Source organism: Nannospalax galili, unplaced genomic scaffold (assembly GCF_000622305.1).
Source record: "Nannospalax galili isolate Female #2095 unplaced genomic scaffold, S.galili_v1.0 scaffold161, whole genome shotgun sequence".
In the NCBI taxonomy this organism is placed as follows: domain Eukaryota; kingdom Metazoa; phylum Chordata; class Mammalia; order Rodentia; family Spalacidae; genus Nannospalax; species Nannospalax galili.
Genome location: NW_008348586.1, coordinates 5602818 through 5614840, shown reverse-complemented (window position 1 = coordinate 5614840; position 12023 = coordinate 5602818). Strand labels below are relative to the sequence as shown.

The 12023-nt window shown below is 39.7% G+C and overlaps 1 protein-coding gene across 2 annotated transcripts in view; it reads right to left on the bottom strand.

The window, feature by feature from the left end:
• The window catches only part of Sorcs3 (sortilin related VPS10 domain containing receptor 3), a 664579-nt gene that overhangs the window by 118836 nt on the left and 533720 nt on the right, over positions 1 to 12023 (bottom strand). For both annotated transcript variants that reach the window (XM_008845711.1, XM_029569661.1), the window contains exon 9: positions 9530 to 9709. In XM_008845711.1, the coding sequence (XP_008843933.1) occupies positions 9530 to 9709 (180 nt within the window). The remainder of the gene's footprint in view (positions 1 to 9529; positions 9710 to 12023) is intronic.

The following is a 12023-nucleotide window of genomic DNA, read 5'->3' as shown; positions in this document are numbered from 1 at the left end:
TCCCCTAAATGGCATACTTTAGTTGATGAACTGAGGCTTTTATGGTTTGTTTTTATAGTAACCTGACTGGCCTTGAAAAAGAATGCCAACCCAGATAAAAGAAACAGAAAACCCTCACACAAATAGAGAATGTCAGGAGGAGAATTGAACTATTGGGGAAGGACAGTACCAAAGGAATCTGACAAATGGCCAGAGATGGAATGGATTATCCTGCAGCCTTGGACAGAGGTAGGGAGGCATGAAAGCGTGGTGAGGACGATGGGGTTCGGTGTGCAAATGGTTTGGGTTCCAGCTGGACCTGTCAGAAAAGCTGGGGTTTCATGTGCTTCCAAGGAGCCTTGGTATTTTTTGTTGAGATTAACTGTATTTATGTGTATGTGTTTGTGTATAAGAGAGAGAACACGTTTATTGTTTGTGAGGGAGTATATGTACAGGTATGTGTGTAGAGGAGCCAGAATGATGATCAGATCCTTTGGAGCTGAAGTTGCAGACATTTGCTGGATGCCAATCTTGTTATGTAGGTGTTGATATTTTAACTCTGCTCCATGAATATCTTGCAAGTGCCCTCAAACATTGAGCCATCTCTTAAGTCCCCAGTCTTATTCTTTAAAGTCCAAAGCAAAGGTATTGATTAAATATGATTGCCTTCCATCTAGTTATCCTCCCAAAGACTAGAATCTGACTTTGTCTGGGTATACCTGCCAGAGAGAAACTTTTCCTGTTTTCTTAAGTCATAAAGCTGGTACCTGTTGTACTAGTCTGCTAGAGATGCCTCTCTCCTAAATGAGTTGCCCACCTCCAACTCACATTTAGGGCCTTACTATTCACCTCCTGGAAGATAAGACACAGATCAGACTCTTGAGCCCTTGACCCATTGTTACTGTGAGGTACCTCTGACATCAAAGGCCTGCTTCTCACCTGGAACAGGGATGTACAAACACAGAAATGAGCATCATCAGCAACAGAATGTTAGCTGTTCTACTTCCCAATGGGCAGCACCATCACTCAGACAGACACTGTATGTGTCACACAGGAAAAAATTCTACAGTCAAATTCAAGAGAATAAAGACTGGTACAAACACAGAAATGAGCATCATCAGCAACAGAATGTTAGCTGTTCTACTTCCCAATGGGCAGCACCATCACTCAGACAGACACTGTATATGTCACACAAGAAAAAATTCTACAGTCAAATTCAAGAGAATAGAGACTAAAAGTTGTAAGGAAGAGATATTTCCATGAAATAACAGAAGGCAACTCTGAAGGAGTCTTTCCTGCAGCTGGACACAACAGCACATCCATCCCCTTCTAGGTGTGTATCTGTGTGCAGGCATATATATGAATGGGTACCCAAGGAGGCCAGAAGAGGGTGTTGGATACCCTGGAACCATAGTTACAGGTGGTTGTGAGATGCCTAGCATGGGTTTTGGGAACTCTGGTCCACTGCAAGATCAGCAAGCACTCTTAATGACTCTCAACTGTTGTCTGAAATCAGAAGTATAGCTGTGGCTCATAGTCCTGGCAGTCTATGGAAAATACTATGAATGTATCCACAAAAAAGGGTACAACATATCAGTTCAGTTGTAATATGGCTCTTTTGGGGGTGGTGCAGGGGTCTGGATATAACAGGATCGATCACTATCAAGATCAGCAAGCACTCTTAATGACTCTCAACTGTTGTCTGAAATCAGAAGTATAGCTGTGGCTCATAGTCCTGGCAGTCTATGGAAAATACTATGAATGTATCCACAAAAAAGGGTACAACGTATCAGTTCAGTTGTAATATGGCTCTTTTGGGGGGTGGTGCAGGGGTCTGGATATAACAGGATCGATCACTATATTGGAATAGCAATTACCTTAACCAAGTAGCCATGGCAACTAACTGAGCAGAACAACATAGAGGAAGTGAGGTCTATGGTATGTTAATGGGTTTTTCCTTCCATAATAGAAGGAGGACAGAGTCACAGAACTCTTACCTGGTATTTTGGTCATTTTTCCTTCCACCCTCCCCCACCTGCAAAAAAATGATCTTGGGAGATGCTAGAGTACGCAAGAAGGTGAAGGATAACTGAAGGCCAGCCCCAGGATGCAGCCTTCAGGGGGCCATTATCCTATATGGGGTGGGACTGTGCAATCATGTAGCTGTTTAGGGGGGTCACCCATGTTTTCATAAGTAACCCCTCACCCATGATCTTTAAGTAAGTCCAATAAACTCACTGGTGGTCCAACATGGACTATGGTAGAATCACTTTGATCTGTCATTGGTGTCCTATCTGGGGTCAAGAGACATTTGTTTGCATTTCCCTGGGAGAAGCTAATGCAGCAGTGTCAAGCTGGCATGGTCCACTTTCCCTCTGGGAATAAGTTTGAGGTGCAGAGGGAGACTGACAGTGGGCCCCTTGGCAGAGTGTGGTGTCCAGGTGGCAAGTTCCAGGTGGCGTGGTCCAGTGATCATCTGTTGGTCATTACCCTAGGACCTCAGGACAAAGAAACGAGGAATCTGCTGAGAAAAGCAATTACCATGATCTGCCCTGGGCTATCTCTGTGTCAGAACTATGGTAAGGGCCTGAACAAGGTCAGCACAGGGAAAAGGTCCCTGTGGAGTCTAAAAGCAGCTGTCCATCTGGCCCAGGAAGGGTCACTGAAGGTTATAACAAAGCAGAGAATGAGGGGCAGGCACCAGAGACATGGAAGGCAAGGAAATATCAATTAATGGGTAGGCACTGTGACACTAGAGCTGGCTCAGAGACTTATATTTTATCCAAGCATAGTGGGGTCAGCACAATTAGCCACTAGAGAAGTGAAAATTCAACTCACAGAAATGGAGCAACCACACTGTAATCCAAATGACTAAATCTATCTCCCCCACTCTGCCTCTCATGTCTCTCTAGCAAAACGGTTACTACCAACTGTAGGTAAAAATACGAAACCATCACGACTGTCATATATTGTAGGTGGGGATACAGAACAGACTGTACTTTGAAAACGCTCTGATGGCCTTTTATGACTACATATTTACATTTTGATTTGGCAGTCCTACATTTAGGTATTATTTATGCAAACTAAAAACTAATGTTCATGGGATTATTTATAGCAGTTTTATTCCTCATCATATAAAACTGGAGACAAATGTGTTCAGCTGATAAAGGGTAAGCACAGCACATCCACACAGTGGAATACTACTCAACAATGGAAAGGAACATCTGATATACTTAAAAACTGGGTGAAGCTCAGGTGCATTTTTTTAAGTCAAGGAAAACCAAACTGCAAAGGTTATATACTATATCACTCTAAAAAGCAAAGCCAAGACTAGGAGAAGTCAAAGGGAAGGCTGTGAGTGACTGTGGGTGGGAGTCGGGCTGACTGTGTGCCAGAGTATGAAAGAGAATGCTCTGGGGAATGGGTCTCTTCCACATCCTGAGTGTGGTGGTGGTAATACAGTTGCATCAACCTGTCAAAACTCATAGTACATACCAAACAGGGTATGTTTTATTGCATATAAATTATACCTCATTGACAAAAAATGTACAAAATGAAAAGGTTAGAAAGAGAAACCTGGCATTTTACCCAGACAGACAGGTGTTCTTTCAACTGTAGAATCCCAATATTCCAGCTATGTGAGCTGGGCACTCTGAGCAGGAACTCTGTGATTCTATAGTCATCTCTGGGAACAGTACTACAACAAAGGTATTCTGAGAGATAAACAAAAGTGCAGTTGTGATTTAGTTCTGTGATGTCCACCATGGTCACTACTCTCCACACGTGGCACCTTGATATGTGGCTAGTGAAAGCAAGAGACTGACTCAATTTTATATACTTTCAGCCAACATCAATTTGAGTTGATACCAAATTTGGTTATTGGCGAACTTAGTTATGTTTGTAGTATCTTAGGTGTGTCACTCTCCATTATCTACTACAAACTTTATGAAATATAACTGTAGATTAACTAACTACTTCAAGTACAAATTTAATATATGAATTGAAATGTGTGAAGTATAAAATATATCCTGGATTTTGTATAATTAGTGTAAAAATATAAAATATTTCATGAGTAATTTTTTATATTTATCACATACTAAATTGAAAATATTTTAGCTACTTCATGAAATAAAATGTATTGCTATAATTTATTTAATCTATTTCTTACTTATAAAATGTGGTAGCAATCATTTTAAAGGATCTATGGAGCTCGTGCTATATACTTACTATAGTTGGCAATGCTAGTCTGAAACATTGCTGCCAAGCTGTTGTTATTTTAAGGAGTTACAAGTTGAATATTTCATATCTTGGAAAACATCAAAGAAGATTCATCTGACCAGGAGTGTCAGAGCATGCTTCCATAGCATAACTGTGGGTGTTGGAAACAATATGTGGTTTTTGATTTATTAGTAGAGAGTGACTAAAATGAAATGTATTTTATTGTTAGGAACATGAAAAAAACAAAAAACCCACAATAGAACTCAGTATGAAAAGGGTGTCAGGAGAACAACGAATGGTAGGTGCACAGAATGTCCTCTACTTGCTGTCAACACCAGCCTTGTTTTAAAGAGGCTGGCTAGTGACACTTGAAAGAAGCAATTGACTGTTATTTTTCCAGTGAGCATTGTTTTCTCCCCTAATTATATTATTACAGCTGTGGCAATATTGTACTTTGAAGTAGGAATTAAAGAATGGATGAGCATGAGAATGTCCTTATCTGGAGATGACAGCAACAGATTAGTTACAAAAATTGTGTCAGCCTTCTTCCATTTCAGGGAGTTCAGTAATTGATCTAATTCAGTCTCTAAGGACCCTCAGTGCCAAGGCTTGCAAGGTAAATTCTTTCAAAAGTTCTCACTTTTATTACATCCTCCCCATCATCAAGAAAGGGTTCAGGGGAAAGGTAGAATGATATATCAGTAGCTTTAGGGGGTCAAAGTTAACCCAAGCCATCCAACATCTGGCAGTTCCCTTGCATTATTATATTATAAAGTTACAAATTAACTTGCATTGGGAGACTATATCACATATATAAATATTATTTGCTAGCTATGTGAGTTTGAGAGAAATAGAGAAACATTAACTCACAGAGTAAATGCCCAATGCTTCTTTAGTGAGGCTCTGTACCAGTATCTTTACAACTTTCATCCCCACCACTCCACAAAGCCACTCAACTGTCTTTGAACACAGGCCTCCACTTATCTGACTCTAGCTCTCTTCTCTCATTCTCCAGAAGTCTATCACTGGAGCCAAATCACCTCTAAGTTTTACAAATTCTTCAACTTCCTCTTCTGTGAACCCTACAGCATGGAAGAATTGCACATGCTCCCTAGTAGGATCACAGGGCTTGTAGCTGCCCAGTAGATTGTCTTTACACATCAGACCTCGTATCACCAGGCAAAATACGCTTAGTGAAGATGTGTTCATTTAGCTAAATTATATGTGGAAATTTACTGCTTTTCCCATCTGCACTACTAAAGGGCACTTGTAGTCCAAAGGAATTGTAGAGTCTTTGCTAAGTGGCCATATGGTCCCTGTCCTCAGTGTGTATGTCTGTGAGCCTCCAGTAAAGAAGGTTAAATCCTTCTTTCTAGGTTAATGACCTCTAGAGTCCAATTAAATTAAGCTTTATCTCCAGTCCGGAGAATTAATCTCCAGGTGAAAACAGCTTCAACTATTAAAATCTTCAATATGGTCATGGTCTAGATAACTTCTGGCTTCAATTTATTCACTTATTACTAAATGTGTTCTAGAACCTGAAATCTCATTGTTTATCCAGTCCTCATCTATGTCTGTGTGGAGCATGCATTCTATAATTATAATGGCTGGCACACTTTCTCAAAATTCCACCCTATTTGTTCAGAACCTTGGATCATGCCACTCCTAGTGTTCTGGATGGCTCCTACTTCACCACTTCCTCCCCAGGTTAACAAAGGAACTGATAATAAAATAGGTCACCTTGACAAAAAGAACTGGGCAGATACAACTCATCATGATCTCCCTTGTTTGGAGCTCCACCCGAGTAAGTGCAGAACCGGAAAGCTATATTGCTTTAGAAACCAACTTCCATGATAGATTGTTTGATTTACCATTTCTGCCTAGGACTGCATGGACGGTACAGTTCTGGGATATTTCTTCCTATACACCTTTTAAAGTGATGAACTGTACGTTTGATCTCCATTTGTTTCTTTCCTCTGCTTCAGTTAGGTTCTAGCTTTGATCAGACAAAATAGGTTCTTTACACATTAATCCCTTCAAAACCCAGCAGACCAGATGGAAACCTCCAAGTGGATAAGAATCTTGGCAAGCTTTGTCATGGGTTTGAACACAGAGAAGGGGCACCGTCAGTGGTGGTTAAAATTGAGCAGAGAGCAAGCCCACAGATCTGGCTTTAAAGATGTTCCCTTGCTTCTCTACCATGTCTTGCTTCTCTGTAAATGCAATGACATTATGCATTTTTCTCCCAGCAATACTGAAAATACAAAACCAACTTCAGTAGGAAGGAAAAAACTGCGTGGATCTGGGCATATTCTTCATATTGATTCATGTTCCACTTCAGATCAGTGTCTCAAGATTCTAAATGACCAAGGCGATCCAGGCTCCCCATCTTAGAAAAAAACAACACAGTGGCAAACTCACTGTGTTAACAGCAGAGACAACAATTTTTTTTTCTTTTCAGTTTTACTTTTTTTTTGAGACAGGTTCTGTCTACTTAGCCTAGCCTGGATTTGAACTCATGACCTTCCTGCTTCAGTTTCCTGAGTGCTGAAATTACAGACTGGCACCATGGTACCCAGATGAAATTTCCTGATTTCTTGACTAGAAGGTCATTTGCAGCAGCAAAGTCTACTATCTTCTACTCAGATCACATCACAGGAGCATGAACAACCTTCTTTACACTCTTCTTTGTGCAAACAGAAGCTTAGAATGGCCTCAGTCTTGGGATATTCCTTCTAACACCCCCCCCAAGACATAACCCGTTGTCAATAACTGAGGTATATTTCTATCTCCTGATTTGATTAGAGGTGTAGGAATGTAAGTGTACCAAACTTATTTACACCTGTTAGACTTTTCCACGAATCCACAAATCTGAGAAGAAATTTCAGAGAGTTCCCAAAATGAGATTTGTTGTTAAAGACAATCATTTCAGTACCTTTAAGTTACATTATATAAAATCAACGTATTTCTGCTGCTTTTATTTTCTCCCTGGTGCCACTTATTCCTTTTATTTTTAAATATTTTTAAATTTATTCTTGGATTATTTCACATGTATACAATGTATCTTGATCCTATCCATTCCCAGCTCCTCCCTCCTGCTCCTCCTTGGAATCTCCCCTTCCCACCAACTCTTCTCTTAAACTGTACTGACCAAGAAGCTTCATCCCTGCCCCTATTAGCTAGTTCTCATAGTACCACAAGGAGATGCCCAGGCTGCTCAGGGAGAAAAAAATCATCAACAGTCTTATGTAACTGCTAACACTGTGAGCTGTACTAATGACTGACCTGGCAGGATATTTAAATGGGTACAAATGTGACACGAATGTTATGGGGGTGACCAAGCACTCTATGATTTTTTTAAGGCTCACTCCACAGGAGAAAACTCATGCCTGGTACTATAATCCTGGGTCAAGAACCCATGGCTGGGAGGTCACATGCCTTAGGGGAGAAAATTCTATTATTTCACTAAATATGCATGGTATCAAAGGACCTCTATACCCATAGATTAATGTAGCTCTCAGTTCTTTTCAGAGATGCATCCTTGTGCAGTGGACAGTGGTTAATGCAGAGTCACAGCTGGTCACAGTGCAGAGAACAAGTATCTGTAGAGCACTCAGCCGTGAATGGGACATCTATATCACACGCTCTCCTGTGCATCTCAGGGAACTTTATAGAAGAGGTAGCAGAAACACTGTAAGAGCCAGAGATCCAGGAGGACTGAGGTAAATCAGTGTCTTCTGGACATGACATGGCTTCTGCCTCACAAATTCATGGCAGCTGTGGTTGCCTGCATGCAACTCACACAAAATCAAGCCAGTGGCCACTCCAGAATGAATTATATATGGGCATATGAGCCCCTAACCCTAGCTGAGAAGCTTTTAATAATTGATGAGTGCCTAGGGGAGGGAAAGTCAGTTTTCTTTAGGTGTGTGGTCCCTGGTAAGTTGACCATGTTCCAGTAGATGGTCCCATATTATACATATATAGGCAGCACTAATTGGACTCAGAGGGTTATTTTTTTAAAAAAAGACATGCAGGTGGGAGGAGATACGTGAGGGGAGGCTTGGAAGAAGCTGGACAGGACTAGTGGGTGATGAACAAGAGAGAAATATATTGTGTGGATGCATGAATTTCTCTAAGAATAAATAAAATTATTATATTTAGAAACATCCTTATGATTTAATATCAGTAAAGAAAAGAAAATGTACTTCCATTTACTCTAAGTCTTTGTGTAACATCCTTTACCTGAGGGGATAGCTGCTACTTTACAGACATCTACCAGTCTCAGAAACTGAGTAGACAACTTAGATACCATTGATGGGTGTTAGAACTCTGACCACTTCTAATCAGAAGAGCCCACAGGACCATGCATTGAACCTTCTGTTCAGAAAAGCCACCCTTACTCTGTAGAAAGGAAAATCCAGAGGACAGCAGTTCATCCAGTTCATCTAAGGGCCTACCCACGACTTACCCTTCCACAGTTGATCTCCCTCATCGCGACTTGTGTGGGTTTAACCATCAGCCACTGCTTATTTCTGGATAATAAGACACACTCTTCGCTCAGCCTTATCCATCATATCCCTGTGATCATTCAAGTCACTTCAGTCTGGTACTTTCATACTCTGACAGAGAGGTTAATGAAACATCATGTCTTAAGGGTTGCTGCAACTAATTTTTTCTCTAACTCCTATGTAGAGTCACTTGGATTCCTAAGAAAACACTCCAACTGTCATTTACATTATATACAGAATATATAAATCAATTATATATTGAATATGTAATATCATATATATATATGAGATATACTCACATCAAAACAAATTTTTCATCATACACAGATGTTGGCAGGCTGTGGCATTTACTGTCTTACCAGTGAATGATATTTGCTTTTCTTTTCCTCTAAAATGTGTTCATAAGCATAGTTTTCAAAATAACTTCAGCATGTACATAGCATTACTCTTTCTACCAAGGCCCATAACAAGAAGCACAGAGTTTTAAAAGGCTATTTAAGATATCACCTATGTCATGTGCCTTCAGTTGTGACATGTCACAGTGCTCATTCACACTAAACCACTAACTTTGCGGAGGCAGTAGATGTCTGACACATGCTATACAACTCACAGCACAAAAATATCATCAGGCATGTATTTTACTTCTATTTTTCTAGAATTGAGGTACAAAGAAGTTATATCCCTTGCTTCAAACCACAATTGTCAAGTGAAACAGTTGGATCTGAACAACCAGTCTAATGCTGGAGTCTAATGCTGTTTATACCTTTAAAACACATGAAAAAGAAAGGTTAGTCCAGAGAGGAACAATTTTGGCTACATACCTCATACAATTCAATAATGATGTTTCCCATTAGACCTCGGCTGCTCTTGATATTCTCCATGGCCAGAGTGAAGTAGATCCCACGTGTGTCTGAGATGTAGAGGTTGTATGTGTCATTCTGGTTCCATTCCTGAACTGCTGCAAACACTTGGTTCTCATCTGTACTGATGATGTGCATGTCCTGTAATGAGATGGAAGGCCTGTGAGGAAGCAGATTTCCATATAGCTCGCTTTCCACTGGGACCCCAAATAATTACCATGACTTGTGAAATGGTTGAGAAAAAACTTGAGTTATGGGCAATGTTAAGCAATTCTGTGTTGGACTAAGTCTGTAAATTATAAGCTGCAGGATTTCTATTACTTGCTAACTGACAGCAAGATGGGTGTAAGGGGCTTTAGTGGGCATCATTTTCTATGAATACAAGGGATTCGTCCACTCTCATTTTTTATTTTTATAACTGAAAGTTAGTGCTAGTCCTAATGGTGGCACATAGCCTTCCAAAAAGGACATTTACATATGTGAAGTGGAACTTAATTTGTCTTTTGATCTTCATTTATGGTGTGAAACTTTTCAGCACAGTGTTTTATACACTTTTCTTTAGAATGTTAAGTATGGAAGAAGATGGCATGGAGACAAATGTATCTGGCTCTAGACCTCTCACCTCACAGCACCACGTGAATCTGTTGTATGTCAAGTTCTGTGTAGTATTTAAGTAAAGGCGAAGGGGTGGTCTGCTTCAAATAAGATGAAATTATGCTTGAATGCTAACCACATTCAACTTGAAATTTAGTGTTCTGGTTCATAATATAAGCCCTAAACTCAATGACTATTGAAGGCATCAGTCTCCTTGAATTTCAATTTTCTCCATAAAGAGTGAAAAACTGGGATGCCAAAAAAAATGCCGAGTATTTAGGCATCATTCTAAATCATCTAAATGTATTTTTTTTAATTCAAAGTCAAAATAATTCTGATGCAGGTAGTATAGTTATTTCCATTTTACTTAAGGGTAAGCCAAGGAACATAAGAGTTTATCAAATTGTTTCAGACCCCACAGACAGCAAATGGTAGAATAAGGTTCTGAATATGTGAAGATCTGACCCCAACATAATAGTTAGCTTCATTTGAATACGCAGTTTTTATATTGGTGATTTTGAACTAGTAACACTGAAGCAAATAATAATTACAAATGTCAGTTTGACTCTATTTTGTATGGAATCACTAGCTCTGTAGGGTTCTAGGTAGAGTTAACATCACTGGGGTCTCGGTCCTACGTAGTTATATGTTCTTATGATCTGACCCTTTAATATTGGCATTAAGGTAATGATCCTTGAACTCATTTAAATTTCAAATCCCAGTCTGGATCATTCCTAAAGTCTAATTTAGTAGTTTACAATTCAAAAACAATTTACTAAAGCCAGTTCATACATATAAGTATGTCATGTTTGTCACAAATTTTATACATACCTAAGGCATTTTTACTTGTCTGGAGGACATACTGGCATGGATAAACATTTTCTAAGTGTGATGATTCTTAAAAAGAATGAAAATATATTTCTGGGTGCCACATAATACGTAATGATGGAAAGCCACATTTGCATCTGGGAGTAGGGCAAGGATGCACTAATAACAGGATCATTGGCAACTGGGGCCAACAGAAAACTAATAATCAGGCTGGGCTTAGCATTTGCTTTATTAAAACGACCTTTCCCACAAACTATTTTAAATAAAAACAGGAAGCAGATTTTCAGTGTCAGCATCACAATGAGATCTTGCCTGATTTATAAAGGAATAAGTCTCTGTGATCTTGGTGAATGGTAGGTGGGTTGACTGGACCTTTCATTGGAAGACCTTAGTCAAGTAGCTCTTAGCCTGGAAACTCTTTAGGTCACCTTGACTAAGGCCTCACTCACTCACTCATTTGTGCTTTCATACCTTGTAGAAAGTTCCTGGCTTACTCTTAAAAACCATGTGATGAAATTGTGTTGTGCTGGTATGGAACGAATGCCCAAGAACCCAGTAGGAGTGAAACAGCAGCTGCAGGAAATACAGATTAAATTTACTTACCCTGTTAAAAATGCAATAGAAATGCCTGGGTTTCCCAGATATTTTGGTCATAAAAATGAATGAGCTAAGTTCTTTTAGACTAAACTAATGTAAAATAAGTGGGGAAAAACTACTTAGAACACTAAGGCATAGTCAGGATTAGAGGCAGCCAGGTTTGCTGTGAGTACATATTAGGTAAATGCTATCCTGGGGCTGTGCCAGCTGGTGAGCAGGTACCAAGTCTTCAGCATAAGGAGCTAGAATGCCATTAGTGTCTGAGATTCCATTCTGTCCACTTGAGAAGTGCATTTGCCAGTCACTCAGCTGACAAATGACATTACTAAGATTTAAACCCAAGATTACCCTTAATCAAGAAACCAGTTTTTAAAACAGCATATCAGTGAGGATGTAACTTCAGTGTGACTCAAAGGATCAACAGATCCTCATCAAT